The following is a 17,668-nucleotide window of genomic DNA, read 5'->3' on the forward strand; positions in this document are numbered from 1 at the left end:
AAATAAATAAATGTTTAAAATGCACATGAAAATTACAGCAGCATAATCATTTAACAATAAATAATGTTAAGTGTTATCTGTTATTTTCCATGTTATTCCAAATAAAGCCAAAATTGACTGTTGGTGAAATTTCGGTAAGGATTTCTAAATATCGTTGCTATGTTTTAAACTTGGTGAAGTTTAGAAAATTCCTGTATTACTTTTGGGGGCAGGGGGCAGGATATTTAACCAGAATGGACCCAAAGTTGACTTGGCTATTTATCAGAATTGACTTATCACTGTCTCCACATAGGCTAATCTTCTGCTAGAATTCTCCCAAAGGAACCTCTTTGCTCACTGATGGGAAAAGGGGGGGGGGTGTTTGCCATTTTAACTTAGAACACATATTTTCATCATTTAATCATTTTGCTGGTGGGAATAAATTGAAAGTTATCCAGCTGGATGCGTCACTTACAAGAACATTACTGAGTAACAAAAGATTTATTCAAATATTTAATTGGAAGGAAATACATCTGGAATAACTTTTATTGGAATTCATATAAAAAGGAAAGTAAATCCATTAGAATTAATATCATAAACAGTTGGCTTTATCTGGAACCAGAAATGTTAATGAACTGGAGCCCAAAAGTCCTAACCACTTTTCCTTGCAAAAAGCCAGTCATTTTTTAATTTATATGCCAATTACACTTTATTACTTTAGGTTGAGCTTTGTTTTCAGCAAATATTTTAGAGCGAAGTCACTCAAATTACCTAATTAGTTTCCTTTCTCCTCTTGTCTTCAAACACCAAGCAAAAAGAAAGTTGTAGGGGGCATCTACCTTCTTCAGGATGCTTCAGAAATCCTGCTATGACCGGTGAGTCAGCAGGAAGTCACTGGGTTGGGGCTACTAGTAACTACGGGAATTAAGAGACATCTAGTTTCCTTCTTAGATGTCAACATAGATCCCATTGATCAAATAATCCAGTCTCGAATAACGTCTCCTGCGGAGGGATTCTGAGAACATTCTACCCAAAAGGACAAGGCCTATGGCTAGGAACAGAACCCCAAAGAGCAGGGTTCCGATGAGGAGCCATTTTTCAAATGGAAGGCCGTGTTGACTTTCTGGAATACTGTTCAGGGAGGAACCACCGGGTCTGGCCTTCTCATTTTCCTGGGAAGCAGTTTTATTTGGAGCAGAAGAAACCACATCTGACAAAAGCAGCATAGCTGCAGATGAATCCACAGTTGACAGAGAAAGTGTAATGGGGTTACTCTGGGCATCCTCTGCGTTTGAAGTGAGGCTGGAAATTTCTCGAAAGGGCACCGTTTCTGCGGGGCTTTTCCAGTCTATGGGCGCCCCAGAGATGGCGTTTGAAACGGCTGCTGTAGTTATGCTAGCTTTGGGTATGACCACAGCATGGGTCAAAACGGTAGACAAGAGGGTTGTGGGGGGCTGCAACTTGCCCGGGGTTAGGGCTGGAGCTGAGGTGGCCATCTCTGGTTCAGAAGTCACAGAAGGTATCACGGGAACATTGGTGGTAGGGGGCAATGCAGGCTTTGGGGGGGTAGTGGTGATACGCTGAGAAGCAATGGTCATCATCGTAGGGAGCGTTGTCACATGTTCAGGTAGGAGACGAGCTATTTTTTGCTCTGAGGAAAACTGTGAACTCTGTGAATGGCCTTTTTCTTTATAAACAGGGAACGGTTTACTTGCTTGACCAATCTTGAATAGTTTCTCCGAGTGATCTGAGGATCCAAACTGCTGAGAAAATGCATCTCTCCAGAAACTATCGGTGGGCTTTGAATACCCTGTGGGGGTGGGAGTGATTCCCTGTGAAGACTGGCCATGGATAAGAGAATCTTCTTGGGTTAACGCTGGGCTTGGCGAGTTCGTTCTGGCCAAAGCTGGAAAATCTGAAAAATGTAAAGAAAAATAAAAGGAGACTTAAATATTTCCATGCGAAGGCAGGTTAAAAAAAGACAAACATATCAGCTTGTTCAGTAAATCCCCAAACTGTTGAAACTTGACATTTCGTAGAAACTTGCGCAAAATGGAAAAATACAAATTGCTAAATCCGAATCTGGTGACACTGCCTCTCTACCAGATGCTGTGGTTTATTTCTAGAGTGATGGGACAGAGGAGAAATGTGTGGAGGAGGACCAGGCAAACTAAGGAAGAGGTGGGAGGAGCAGAACAAAGGAGCTAAGAGGAGCTCGGGAGGTTTAGGAATGTGGGGACACATGGGGGGGCTGAGGCCAGGGAAGAGAGCCGGGCCAGGGGGACACCGCAGGAACTGGCAGAGAGAAGTCTCCCTGGGAAACCAGCAATCACCAAGGAGAGACTTCACAGCAAGGGCGGCCCGCAGACAAGACCAGTAATAGAGGCCTGGGGCAAAGAGGAGCAGAGGCAGAACCCAGGACATTGGCCTGACACAAGGAGGATTCCTGTGGGCCGGGAGGGATGGTCTGGTCTCCTCCCAGGGCAGAGAGGCCAAGGCAGCAGCCGAAGGCTGGTGACATTTTCCAATTAAAAAAAAAAAAAAAGGTTTTGGCACCACACTCAGGGGAGGAAAGCGATCTGGGAGATTTCATTTTGACTCTCAGAGATTACCATTTCAGAGCCAATGTCTTAAATCGGAGGACAACGGAACCAATATTTGAAATTACGATGGCCACAGGGCTGCGATAAAGAGCAGAAAATCACACAGTTCTGAGGGCTGCTGGGGAGGAACCAGCCTTAGATCCTCCTCAGGGGTAAGAGAAATTTTAGAACTGTGCTTTTAGTCTCACACGCCATTCATCACAGCTCCACCCGGAAAGGCTTTTTGGAGCCATGGGAGCAGGGAATGATCATTTGAATTTCTCTGTGTCACTCTGCTACTTGGCCGGTCATTTCACTTAGATTTGAACTGCGGCAAACACAAGGAAGGAAGAAAAGGAATTTCTTAGCATTCATCAGTTCATTCTTCCCTGTTTGCTTTCCCTTTTTCTTCTTCGATTCCTCCCAATGCCGGTTTCTGAACCAGACCCCACTCTCCTCTCTGCTAACAACCAGATCCAGAGGCAACTTGAGATTTATAATATCTTTGACTGGTTTGTAAGCTTCACACGCCAAAGAGGTCCTTCAAAACTGTCACTTGTCAGGGCGCCTGGGTGGCTCAGTTGGTTAAGCGGCTGACTTTTGACTATCTCCCAGGGTCGTGAGATAGAGCCCAACATCAGGCTCTGTGTGGAGACTGCCCAAGAGTCTCTTTCCCTCGCCCTCTGCCCCCCCGCCCCCCGCCTGCCCACATAAGCATAAATAAATAAAATCTTAAAAAAGAACTGTTACTTACTTGTCCATCTAGGACAGGGGTCAGCAAATTATGACCCGAGGGCCAAATCTGGCTTGCCACTTCTCTTTGTATGGCTTATGAGCTAAGATCTACATTTTTAAACAGTTGACAAAAATCAAACAGGATACTATTTTGTGACACATGACAATTACATAAAATTCCAATCTCAGTGTCGCAAATAAAGTTTTATTGGCATGTAACGGTGCCCATTAGCTTAGACATTGGCTGTGGGTACTCTGTACTACAAAGACATAGGTGAGTAACAACAGATTGTATATGGCCCATAAATCCTAAAACGCTGGCCTAGGAAGCCTAAAGTACTTATCCTTTTGCCCTCAAAAGACAACGTTTGTGGATACCTGCTCTAGGATATAGTACTTCAATCCAAAATAGAATTTGGAGGATTGAAATGCCTCTCTCCTCCGACAATGCTGAAGGAAAGAGTTTCTGCTGCAGGATATACCACACTGATAGACACAACAACACTATGAGAGAAACTGCATCTATATTTTTAGGTAGTATCAGATATTTTTTAAAAAAGAACAGGACTCAACATAGTTCATTTCTTTTTTTAAAAAAGATTTTACTTATTTATTTATTTGAGAGAAAGAGAGAGCACGAGCAGGGGGAGCAGCATAGGGAGAGGGAGAAGCAGATAGCAGGAAGCCCAATGTGGGGTTCAATGCCACGGTCATGCCCTAAGAAAAGGCAGAGGCTTAACTGACCGAGCCACCCAGGCGCCCCAACATATCTCATTTTAAAGTTCCAAAAAAAGACTAGTTAACTCAATGCTCTGTGATGTGTAGGAACTCAGAACTTAAAGCCATTGACAAAAAATGACCAAAACAGCTGCTTTCTTTCTCAAGAGTGCAAGCCCATAAAGAAAGCAGGGCTAGTCCCATTTCTTGATAAGATTCATCTATTGGCAAAGATCCTAGAACCACCCAGGGATCCTCAACACCTGCTCTGTTTACCCCACCCACTGATGTTTGCCATCGGGGTGTAGTGCTTTTTCTCGCTCATGCAGAGATGAGCCAGAGGGGACTGAGAAACAGCCCTGGGCCCTCAACCCCTCTTCTGAGTTTCACTCTCAAGGGACTTTACGAACTAAAAACTTGGGGACTGACTATTCCTTGGAAACCAGCTGAGCAAACAAACTCCCAATTTATTCTCTCTCTGAATTCCCCCCTTCTAGTCCTTAGTAAATGGGACATACCATGAAGCTGAAAGAAAATTTAATAATGCCAAGTTGCAATGGTTTTATAGCATGGACAGAGTACGCTGTCATCTTTCAAACCTTTGGTCTTTAAATACTAGCCAATCAGTTATAGGAAATAGAGTTCATGAGGAAACAAACCACCAATCAGATATCTATTTAATTTCACTCTAAACAGGAAGCAGATAGTTTATTTTTATGGGGAATCTTAATCCATCAACATGGGCAGATTCGTAAATAGAATTACAAGCTTAATTTGTAAACATCCTGTAGATTAAAAAGTCAACAACACTCTAATGTCCAAGGTTGGTGCCACTTTGCTCTGAGATGTCAATCAACCTGCTCTGGGCTGGTGTCGCCCCCTGGTGGCTTCCACAGGCACTGTTAGATTCCAATTCCAATTTATTACCTTCATACTCTTTCCTGAAAAGGTTTATACTCATGCCAAGTTCCCTTTCCTCCTGTTTCCACTGAAGAGAATCTTTACCACACACTCCCTTTTACACATGCACTACAAAAGCAACAATATTACAAAGTATTATGAAAATTATAAAACAAATTCAACTATAATTTTTGTCATTATGTCCCAACGACTATTAACATGTTTGTATATCTTAAAGTTAAAATTTTTTCAGGTTTTTATCTGAAATTGTGTTTATTTACATACCTTAAACTTATTTTGTTTTAAATTTTACTTGTTTATTTAACAAAGAGAGAACACAAGCAGGGGGAACAGCAGAGGGAGAGGGAGAAGCAGGCTCCCCACTAAATAGGAAGCCTGGTGTGGGCTCGATCCCAGGATGCTGGGATCATGACCTAACCGACTGAGCCACACAGGCATCCCCTTCAAACTTATTTTTTAATATCTGCCATCACATTCTTTTAAGTAGATCCATCATATTTTATAACCAACAGTTCTCTGGCAATTGGATATGTATGTTACTTCTATTTCTTACTCTTTAAACTAATTATATAATAAACAGCTTCAAATCAATAGCTTTTTCTTGTTTTGTTGTTGTGTCTTTAGATTATATGGAAGTTGAATTACTGGAGGAAATTACCTATAATTTCTTTAACACTGTGCTTTGGGGTGCCTAGGTGGCTCAGTGGGTTAAAGCCTCTGCCTTAGGCTCAGGTCATGATCCCAGCATCCTGGGATCAAGCCCCAAAACAGGCTCTCTGCTCGGTGGGGAGCCTGCTTCCCTCTCTCTCTCTCTGCCTACTTGTGATCTCTGTCTGTCAAACAAATGAATAAAGTCTTAAAAAAAAAAAAAAACCACTGTGCTTTAATGACAAAATAGAAGACAGACATAAGGAAACACACAGATAATGGAAGAAGGAACAGAATGAAGAGGTAGTGAGAAGGGATAAGAGAGACAGAACATTATGGTCCAGCTTCCATATGATGGGAGTTCCAGAAGGAGAAGAACAAATGTTCCAGTTAGTGTCTTGAGCCCCGAACTCTTTGAAAAATAAGACTGGGATATCCATCTCTGGCTTAATACCACTCCTGATTGTCTAATGCAATGGTCGAGGTGGCCAAAGGGAACAGCAAGAAGTATCACCACCACCCCATAAGCCCCAGTTTTTTAGCCAAGGAGATATATATATATGTATACATATACATATACATATACATATACATACACACACACACACACACACACACACACATACACACACACACACACACACACACACACACACAGAGGCACGAAGTGAAGGAGCCATACACATCAGGGACAGCCACTCTGGGAAGGGGGCAGGACAAGACACTGTCCGTGTAAAGGAAGGTCTTGAGTGTTTTGAGAAGCCTCATTTGTTCTATGCCTTATGTTTTTAAAGATCATAATTTTATATTGTACATGATTTCATGTTACTGTACATACAATGTACCACTTTAACTCTTTGTAAGAATACAGCTCAGTGACACTGAGTATATTCACCTTGTCTGCAACTGTCACCCTCACCCATTTCCAGAACTTTCTTCATCTTGCAAAACTGAAACTTTGTACCTTGTGCAAGTTTTCTTATACTTGGGTTTATATCATTACTTAGGAAGAATTCACAAAAATAATTTGTGATTTACATTCCTGCTTAAAGGAATGTTTGATACATCTGGCTCATTATCCAAAACTCAGACACAGGCTCACCCAGGGGACAAGGCAGAGTCTGTGCCCAGGCCCCCGTGGTAGTTCATTCCCCAAAGTACCTCACACATAATACAGTCAAGAGAGAACCTTTGAGGGGGTGCCAGGGTGGCTCAGCATTTAAGCAGCTGACTCTTGATTTTGGTTCAGGTCATGCTCTCAGGGTCCTAAAATTGAGCCCCATGTTGGGTTCCACACTCAGAACAGCGTCTGCTTGTCTCTCTTCCTCTTCTCCTCCTCTTGTTTTTTCTCTCTCTCTCAAATAAATGAATAAAATCTTAAAAGAGAGAGAGAGGGAGAGAGAAAACCCTTGTTTACACTCCCAACCCTAAAACCAGTGTCCTCAAACCTTCCCCAGCTCAGTAGATGGTGCCAACATCCATGTAGACAGTCAAGCTAAGACTCAACTCTAATGCTTCGCTCTTTCCCATCGTCACACCCCAACCCACACCATCAGCAAGTCCTGTCAGCTCTACCTCTGAAATGGGCACATATTTACTTCTCTTTATGTCCTCTGCCACCTCTCTGGTCCACAGTGCCATGGTCTCTCACTTGGATCTGCCTGCTGCCCCTCCCACCCTGTCTTCTCACTCCCCCTCTTGCTCCTTGTCCATCCCCAGTAGAACAGTCCCAGTGAGTTTTGAGATATCACCTTGAAAACACCACCCTACATTCCGGCTCAAAATCTCCCAATGGCTTCCTGTTGCAGACCTAAAATAAGAACTTCCTCCCCTGGCTTTCAAAGCTTTATGTGATCTCCCTGATTTTCAGACTTCTTGCATATCTCTCTTTGTATGGTTCACTATGAGTCAGCCAGCTGGGACTGAAGTGTTTGTTCTTCAAACACTCCAAAACTATTCTGCCTTAGGATACTGGAATGGGCCACTTCCTCTGCCTGAAGTTCTTCCCAGATCTCACATCTGACTTCGTCCTGTGCAGATCTCAGTGGAGGGGTTACAGATGGGGTTCACAGATGCTTCCTCTGATCACCTAATCAAGATGGTCCACTCAGTGATCATCTATTACATTGTCTTTGCTCACCCGCATAGCACTTGTGACTCTATTTTTCTTGATTACTTATTTATCATGGTCCTTGTCTCTCTCCTAAAATATAAGTGCTCAAGGTAAGGACCTTGTTTTTCCTTTTTAGTGTTATATTTTTGTGTCCTTAGAGTGGAATAATGTTTGGCACCTGGACAATGCTAAGCAACATTTGTTGTTCATTGAGTAGATGAACAAATAGAATATTATTTATAACCAAGGGTGTCATGACAAAAACTTTTTCTAAAACTTAAATCAAAGGAAACTTGATACTGAAAGCATCTCATCCTGAAAAACTAACAAGCCAAAATCTCACCAAGACATATCTGAATAATTCTATTATTTGTAGTTGTTTATTTTCTGTATTCTGAACAATATGTTTAATATGGAGACCATATTTCAAATGCCTTGTACAGAATTTGGCCCATGGTGGCTGCTCAGTAAATACTTCTTGAGTGAACTTCCCTCCAGGTCTGGATAATAAAATCCAGTGTGTTGGATTTCAGCCATTGTTATTATGAAATGATCAGAACTTAAAGACATACTGGAATTTTGCACTCACATAGGTCTTAATTAACTCTTTGAAAACAGTCTCTCTGGGCCCTGGAGACCTTATTCCAGTGTTGTTTACATTGTTCTCAAGAGGTGTTTCAAAATGTTGTCATGAAAGGTCTGTGTGCCCTTTATCTCAGGAAGGTAAAAACAAAAGCTACACAACACAAAATATTATCATTTGGAGATCTTTCATTGGAAAAAAGATGTTTGATTTAATAAACTGAACTTTAAATCATGAGAATTTTCCAGTGTGCCTATTTACAACCACTTTTGGCAGTTTCACTTAGACTCTTGTAGAAAATCTTTCACATGAACCACATCCTTAAATAATTCCGATCACCAAGATAGAGAACAATGTTATTCTTACCTCTAATTATCCTGTAACTCATAAGTCCCTTTGCTGGTTTCAGCGGACAAGCTTCCTCGCTGGGACAGAAAAAAAGGTAGCAGTTGGGTTGTCTAGCTGTTTTTCGAGTGTCGAAGATCATCAAGTTACATGCTTTGTCTCCTGCAATGAAAGGCTTCCTAAGCATTATACTGAAACAGGATATTTTGAAGAGCAGGCAATGATTTATTCTGCAATCCAACACAAACACCTTCGTTCAGTGTTCACTTGCTGGCTGACCGCTGACTCATTTCCTCTTCCTTAGTCACATAAAGCAATTTGTAAAGACCTTGGGTTTAAATATCAGAATTAAGGTAATTCTGGCGAAACCAATTTTAAATAGTACGTTTAATTCTTTTTTAAAAAATAGTACATTTAATTCTTTAGATAAGACTTCCATTTGCTAAAATATCCATTGAAACATCCACAGAAATACTGACTTCCCAATCTTTACACAACCCACAACTGAGTTGGGACTTAAGAAATGGATCTGTCTACGGCCATACCACCCTGAACGCGCCCGATCTCGTAAGCTAAGCAGGGTCGGGCCTGGTTAGTACTTGGATGGGAGAAATGGATCTAACCTAATGATTTCTTGTATCTCTTATATCCTGAAGGCAGGCACCTATCTCAGACACCTCTGAAGCTATGAGTCCGGCTTTCTTGGGTAGAATTACTAAAGTCAGCATCAATCTCTCATGCTTCCTTCCACAAAGAATCTGAGTAGCATATGAAATACAGAGCCTATTTTTTTTTTACTTTTACCAGTATCATCCTTCTTTTGATTTTTTTTTTCTTTACATTTCTACTCTTCCTTATTTCTGCTTTTCTATTTTCCTTCCTTTCCAGCTTTTCACCCTTAGCTTTTATTTCTGGCTTCTTTTTCTCTTCTTCTGCCCAATAGAAGTTATTCTTTCTATTCATCATGGCCTAGAGTTGGCTTTGGCCTCAATCTAGTACAGTCTCACTTCTTGGCCTATGACCCCTGAGGGATCAGTATACCCCTGGTCAGGATGAAGGTTAAGAAGCATGTAGGCTAATTATTAAAAATGCATGCTCTTTCTCACCATACACACAAATGCATACGCACACACATAACCATGTGTTAACTAACCTTGTTCTGGTAATCATTTTGTAATACATACATGCATCAAATCATCACACTCTGTATCTTTAGTTGACACAATGTTACATGCCCAATATATCTCAGTAAAGTTGGAAAAGCAGAAACCCTGCGTAACCTAGCCATCAGCACCATGTCTTCAAATCAGACAATGGTTAGGATCAACCTTGACTTCCACATTTGGAAATAAGACTCAGTGAGCTTCTGTGGGGGATCTGATCATGTCCACTCTCCATTACCCAGGCAATAAGAGATATACTTTAGCTTTTCCTTTCTCAGCAATGGGATAATTCTGCAATACCATTTTTGGGGGGCCACATAGGTAAAGGGGAAGGTCCATAAGCCCCCCAAGTTGTATGCAAAATCTTATGTCCTTTGTCCTTACGAGCATTTTTCCAGAGTCTGTGGCTACCAGCAAATTGTCAAAGTGCTTTTTTGAATCCTAAGCAGCTAAAGACCATTGCTTAATAAATGAGGAAAAGGGGCGCCTGGGTGGCTCAGAGGGTTGAGCCTCTGCCTTCGGCTCAGGTCATGATCAAGCCCCGCATTGGGCTCTCTGCTCAGCGGGGAGCCTGCTTCTCCCTCTCTCTGCCTACTTGTGATTTCTGTCAAATAAATAAATTAATTAAATAAATGAGGAAAAAGCCTAAAATCCGTTAAATGCGACCCACAATTACCTCTGCTTACAGTAAAGCAGTAATAGTAAATTTCCTTGTACAATAAGGCAGCAAACCCTCATTTCTTACTAAACACCCCCTATGGAACTGAAAAGCAACGCAAGGTTTCCTGTGTTCCAGCAGACACCCACAGGCCATTCAGTCCTGTTTGCAGATGATTTTCTATTTCATATAAGTGTTGACAGCATGTAAAGAAAAACTGGAAATTTAAATTAAATCTCTGTATTTTCCATAAATTGGTCTATAGAGCATGTTCAAAGGCACACTGCCAAGTTTAAGAAGACCACTGAAGGGTTTGTTTTTTTTTGTTTTTTTTTTTTGTCCTCCTGACATCAAATATGTGGTATTGTTTCCACACGAATTCTCCAATTCTCTGACACCAACTGAGTGTCTTATAATTCAATTCAATTCTTACACTAACTACCTGGAGTTACCATCAGACTCCATAGGTTTAAGGGTTCAGTCCCATAAGACTGTCCTCACTTAGATGCCAGTAAAAAGTATCAGGTCCTTTGGCGGGGGGTGGGGAGGGGTGGGGGCGCGTGGGTGGCTCAGTTGGTTAAGGGTCTGACTTAGGCTCAGGTCACAACCTTGGAGTCCTACGATTGAGCTCTATGTGGGCTTCCCACTCAGCGAGGAATCTGTTTCTCCCTCTTCTTCTGTCCCTCCCCTGGCTTGTACATGCTCTCTCTCTCTCTCTCTAATAATAATAATAATAATAATAATAATAATAATAATAAAAAGTATCAGGTCCAAGGTTACTCACGTTTCTGCCCCGTGTGGCTATAAATTCAGGTTCTCACCACATGCAACCTCGGAATTGATAATTTGTTAGAACTACTCACAGAACACGGGAAAAAGCTACACTTACTATGACAGTTTATCAAAAAGACAGAAATGAACAGCTAGATGAAGGGTACAAAGGGCAAGGTCCAGAAGGGTCTGGACTGCAGGAGCTTCTGTCCCGGGAGGCTGGAGGTACCACCCTTCCAGATACATGGATGTGTTTGTCAACTTGGAAGCTGCCTAAAACTATGGTTTCAGGATTTTTATGGAGATTTCAATACGTGAATTCATTGATGACTGAATTCAATTACGTGGGTTCTTTGGTGACTGAATTCAATCTCCAGCCTCTCTTTTTTTACTTGGGGGGGGGCGGTATGGGGCTGAAAGTTCCAAACTTCTAAACAAGGTTTGGTCTCTCTGGTGACTGATACCCATCCTGAAGCTATCTAGGGAGCCACTAAGAGTCACCTCATTAGCACAAACTCAGGTGTGGTTGAAAGGGGCTTAGAATGAAGAACAAAAGAAGCTCCTCTTCAGGAAATTGAGAGGTTTTTAGGAGCTCTGTGCCAGGAACCAAAAACAAAGATTATATGGATATATTTCTTTCTATACCACACCCATTATAGAAAGAAAAGACACTAAAGACATAACAGAAAACACATAGTTGGGTTGGCTAGTAAGCGAGGTTAAGGACCATCAGTCCAGCATCCACTAGCTCTTCTAGGGTTCTTGATGGCGAGACCTCATGCATCTTTTTCATTGTTTTGTCTCCAACACCTAGGAAGACACTTGGAGCTCAATAAATTGTGTGTGGCTTTTGTTGTTGTTGTTTGTTCATTTATTTTTCATTTAGGGAGTTCAAACAGGATTGTAAACACCTGAGAAATGATCATTGTTTCAGTGTTTCTTTTTCAAGTCATAGGTCTGACACTTGAAATATGCAAATGTATGGTTCAAACCTATGGGCCTCAGTTTCCTTCTGTGTCATGTGAAGCTGTTAGATCAAACAGCTTCCCATGTCCCTTAAGGATTTTTGTTTCTAAGACATTGGAAACATCTTAGATACCTATTATAACATAACACCAGTGGTTTTCAGCCTTTTTTCTAACCAAACACCTGGGTGACAGACATACACACTCATCAGAAACTTTGCCTCAGCTTAGGGGAAGGGAGGACATACTTGTGGAACATTCTCCCAGTGATTTTGTTACTCACATTTCTACCCCACTCAAAATCACTAGTATAATCTATGTAGCCACATCAACCAGCTACCTGTGTCACTAAATACTTGGAACAAAGAGCTGCCAAGAGACTATTACTTACCTGTTATGTTTTTTGTTGAACAGCAAGAATTAATGCAGTCTTCCTGAGTTAATGTATGTATGGGTTCATTGCCTCTAATTCCCTTAGAAAGAGATGACTGGATGTCAATGACAACATCTTCTAGACTCTTGGTAGGGCAGTTCTGACTGGTGGACAGCCTTAGTGTCAGGAAACAAATTATTACACAAGTGTAAGTCAAGCTCCATTTGTCCCTAAAGAACATTTTAAATTTCAGTTTAGTCTTAGTCTTCAAAGGTCAAGGACAATTCTTCCTCTGGTCTGAGTTTGCTTCAAGAAGATTGTACAGATCATGGAATTTCTCTCTAGAACAAAAATAGAACATCAGCAATGAGTTTTGTTTCTTTTAATAAATCTAGCAAAGATACAGTTCATTTCCTTCTAGTCAATATAAATTCTGGATGTATAAAACAGAAATAAACAAGCATTTTTTTTAAATTTTTCACTTTTAATAGATCAAGACAATCTTTCATTAAAAACCTGGAAGACAAACCATGAGAGATTGTGGACTCTCAGAAACAAACTGAGGGTTTGGGAGGGGAGAGGGGTGGGGGGTTAGGTGAGCCTGGTGGTCGGTATTAAAGAGGGCATGTACTGCATGGAATACTGGGTGTGGTGCATAAACAATGAATCTTGGAACACTGAAAACAAATTAAATTAAATTTTTAAGAAAACTTGGTAAAGAGGGGCACTTGGGTGGCTCAGTTGGTTGATCGTCTAACTCTTGATTTCAGCTCAGGTCATGGGATCAAGCCCCGAGTCCAGCTCAACACTCAGCAGGGAGTCTGCTTGAGATATTTTCTCCCTAACCCTCTGCCCCTGCCCCCTGTGCACTCTCTCTCTCTAAAATAAATAAATAAATCTTAGGGGAAAAAAACTTGGTAAAGAATTAATTAGCACAAACACATATACTATTCCATCAATGCTTAAAAGCTGAGCAGTGTCTATGATGGAAGAGGTATAAACAGAAGGCCTGCCCCAAAGTTCTAGAATCCTTTCTCTCTTGCTTCTTCTAACCAGGAGGAGAGAGGACACAAAATTTCTAGTCACTGATAAAGCAGTGATCATACACTTGAGCATGGTTTCTTTCTTGCTAATAACAACTTGCATTTTTATATCACCTACTAGGTGGTAGGCAAGTGCTGTGAGATGTTAAATATATTGTCCTATTTAATCCTTATTCTAGCTCTGCAAAAGAAGCTATTATCTTCCTCATTTATAAATGAGGAAACTGGGGCTGCCTGTCTTGTTGCTTCCTCTCCTTAGATATCAAATCAGAGACAGGTAACTCTAATAATTTAATTCTAATAGTTAGCTGGTCCGTAGAGGGAACTCCTTCATTTCCAGAATACAAATTGCTCACTGAGTGATAGTCTAGAGCAGAATTACTGCTCCTTTGGCAAGTCTTTTTTTCTTTTTTCTTTTTTAAAGATTTTATTTATTTATTTGACAGAGAGAGATCACAAGTAGACAGAGAGGTAGGCAGAGAGAGAGAGAGAGAGAGAGAGAGAAGCAGGCTCCCTGCTGAACAGAGAGCCTGATGCGGGACTCGATCCCAGGACCCCGAGATCATGACCTGAGCTGAAGGCAGCGGCTTAACCCACTGAGCCACCCAGGCGCCCCAAGGAACCAATTCTTTTTTCCACTCGGGTCATGATCTCAGAGTTGTGAGACTGAGCCTCATGTCAGGCTCCACGGAGCCTGCTTGGGATTCTCTCTCTCCTTCTCCCTCTTCCCCTCTCTCCTGCTCACACACACACACACACATTCTCTCTCTTAAAAAAAAAAAAAAAAAATCCTACTTCTTGAATCTTCTTCCTCCCTCACCCCCCTCCTTCTTCTCTTGCTTCTTTTTTGGTCATGAACCCAAACCATTCAATAGTCTGCTAAAGCTCAGAAGCTTAGGATCTTTTCTGAGAAACATGTTTTGAAATGGAAATGTGATTATATATGACTATATAAGGAAGCCAGTTATACTAAGTATAGTTATTAAAGTAGTTTTTAAGATGTCCCTACAAAACCCTGATGTAGAAGAGCAAAAAAATTCCAAATAATCGGAGAAATGTTCCATGTTCATCAACATTAAGATATCCATTATTCCCAACATGATCTATAGATTCAGTGCAATCCCAATAAAATTCCCAGCAAGTTATTCTGTCGATCTCAACAATTTTAAAGTTTTGATTAAAAAAAAAAAGATTTATTTATTTATTTGAGAGAGAGAGCACATGTTGGGGGAGTGGGTAGAGGGAGAAGGAGAGAGATAATTGCAAGTAGGCTCCCTGCTGAGCACAGAGCTGGACACAGGGCTCAGTCATATGACCCTGAAATCAAGAGTCAGACACTTAACCAACTGAGCCACCCAGGAGTGACTTAAAGTTTTGATTTTAAAGTTTACATGAGAATCCAGAAAAGCCCAGAATGGCCAACACAATACTGAAGAACAAAGTTGGAGAACTCACACTACCTAACTTCAATACTTAGTATAAAGTTATAGTAATCAAGACGATGTGGTTCTGCCAAAAGAATAAAAAAAAAAAAAAAAAAACACAGAACAACAGAACAGAATTATAAGCCCAGAAATAGACCCACACAAATTCAGTCAACTGATCTCTAACAGAAGAGCAAAGGCAATTCAATGGAGAAAGGAGAGCCTTCTCAAAAATGGTGCTAGAATAATCCATATGCAAAAAAAAAAAAAAAAAGCTAGACACAAACCTTCCATCATTTATAAAAATCAACTCAAAATGGATCATAGACCTAAATATAAAATGCAAAACTATGAAACTCCTAGAGGGGCACCTGGCTGACTCGGTAGAGTATGTGCCTCTTGACCTTGGGGTTATGAGTTTGAGTCTCGTGTTGCGTGTAGAGATTACTTAAAAATAAAATCTAAAAAAACCCAAAAACCTCCTAGAATACAACATAGGAGAAAATCTTAGTGAACTTAGATTAAGCAATGAGTTTTTAGATACAATACCTAAAGCACAATCCATGAAAGAAAAAAATTGATAGGTTGCATTTCATTAAAATGAAAACATCTGCTCTGCCCAAGACACTAGGATAATAAAAAGATAAGACTCAGACTGGGAGAAATACTTGAAAAACACCTATCTGGTAAAGGACTAGTAGCTAGAATGTACAAGGAACTCTTAAAAATCAGAAAACAACCTGATTAAAAGTGGGCAAAGTATCAAAAACAGACCAAAGGAGATAGATGACAAATAGGCATATGAAAAGATGCTCAAGGGGTGCCTGGGTGGCTCAGTGGGTTAAGCCGCTGCCTTCGGCTCAGGTCATGATCTCAGGGTTCTGGGATCAAGTCCCGCATCGGGCTCTCTGCTCAGCAGGGAGCCTGCTTCCCTCTCTTTCTCTCTCTCTGCCTGCCTCTCTGTCTACTTGTGATTTCTCTCTGTCAAATAAATAAATTAAATCTTTAAAAAAAAAAGAAAGAAAAGATGCTCAACATCATAGGCATTAGGAAGCCGCAAATTAAAAACAAGAATGAGACACCACTATACACCTATTAGAATTACAAAAATCCAGAAAACCAACAATACCAAATCCTACAAAAATCTACATACAAATGTTTATAGTTAACTTTATACATCTTTGCCCCAAACTGGAAACAACTGAGATGTTCCTTCAATAAGTAAAGGGATAAACAAAATGTGGTATATCCATACAGTAGACTATTATTCAGTAGTAAAAAAGAAATGAGCTACCAAGCCATAAAAGGACACAGAGGAAACATGATTGCATATCACTAAGTGAAAAAAGTCAAACTGAAATGTATGACTCTTTGTCAATTATATGACATTCTGGAAAAGGTAGGACTATATCAACAGTAAAAATGTTAGTGGTTGCTAGGCAGAGGCAGGGAGGGATGAACAGGTAGAGCACAGGGGATTTTTAGAATAGTGAGGCTATTCTATATGATACTGTAATGGTTGTTACAGGTCTTTACATTTGTCAAAACCCATATAACTGTGCAACACAAAGAGTGATCCCCAATATTGGGGGCAGCTTCCTGGCTCAGTTGAGGGAGCATGCAACTCTTGCTCTTGGGGTTGTAAGTTTGAGCTTGACATTGGGTGTAAAGATAACTTAAAAGTAAAATAAAAGAAAGAATTAGAGTGATCTCTAATATAAACAAACAGACATTAGTTTAAAAAATAGTTAAAAAGCAAAACAAACATACATATATTATCCATATACAGTAACAGTACAAGTCCAATACCTTCCTTGCTATCGTGTCCAGCTTTTATAAGCAGTCAAATAATAAGTTACATTTATGTTTCTCATCTGTCAATCTCTATGCTAAGCACTTTATATGTGTCATGTCACTTAATCCTTACAAAAATCCTGATGAGATAGAGTCCCAATCCTTATGAGATAAAAATTTCATTTATATAAAAAATTCATAATATTTATATGAAAAATGAAAAATGCATAACATTTTCAGGGGTGCCTGGATGCCTCAGTTGCTTCAGAGGCTCCCATCAGTTTAGGTCATGATCCCAGGATCCTAGGATTGAGCCCCACATTGGGGAGCCTGTCTCTCCCACTCCCTTATCCCCCCCAAGATACTCTCTCTCAAATAAATAAAATCTTTAAAGAAAAAATTAGTTGCACAGCAAAGGAAACAGTTAACAAAACCAAAAGACAACTGAAAGAATGGGGGAAGATATTTGCCAACAACATATTTTAAATAAAGAGCTAGTATCCAAAATCTATAAAGAACTTATCAAACTCAACACCCAAAGAACAAATAATCCAATCAAGAAATGGGAAGAAGACATGAACAGACATTTCTGCAAAGAAGACATCCAGATGGCCAACAGACACATGGAAAAGTGCTCCACATCACTCAGCATCAGGGAAATACAAATCAAAACCACAATGAGATACCACCTCACATCAGTCAGAATGGCTAAAATTAACAAGTCAGGGAATGAAAGATGCTGGCAAGGATGTGGAGAAAGGGGAACCCTCCTACACTGTTGGTGGGAATGCAAGCTGGTGCAACCCCTCTGGAAAACAGCATGGAGGTTCCACAAAAAGTTGAAAATAGAGCTA

The 17,668-nt window shown here is 40.6% G+C and overlaps 1 protein-coding gene across 5 annotated transcripts in view; it reads right to left on the reverse strand.

Moving 5' to 3' along the window:
* Positions 1–461: 461 nt before the first annotated feature.
* Positions 462–17,668, reverse strand: part of MANSC1 (MANSC domain containing 1) — a 28,189-nt gene continuing 10,982 nt past the window's right edge. For all 5 annotated transcript variants that reach the window (XM_032347336.1, XM_032347332.1, XM_032347333.1 and 2 more), the window contains exons 2-4: positions 12,572–12,894; positions 8,645–8,785; positions 462–1,894 (exon numbers count right to left, since the gene is read on the reverse strand). In XM_032347336.1, the coding sequence (XP_032203227.1) occupies positions 927–1,894; positions 8,645–8,785; positions 12,572–12,794 (1,332 nt within the window). In that variant the 5' untranslated portion in view covers positions 12,795–12,894 and the 3' untranslated portion in view covers positions 462–926. The remainder of the gene's footprint in view (positions 1,895–8,644; positions 8,786–12,571; positions 12,895–17,668) is intronic.

This window comes from Mustela erminea, chromosome 6, assembly GCF_009829155.1.
Source record: "Mustela erminea isolate mMusErm1 chromosome 6, mMusErm1.Pri, whole genome shotgun sequence".
In the NCBI taxonomy this organism is placed as follows: domain Eukaryota; kingdom Metazoa; phylum Chordata; class Mammalia; order Carnivora; family Mustelidae; genus Mustela; species Mustela erminea.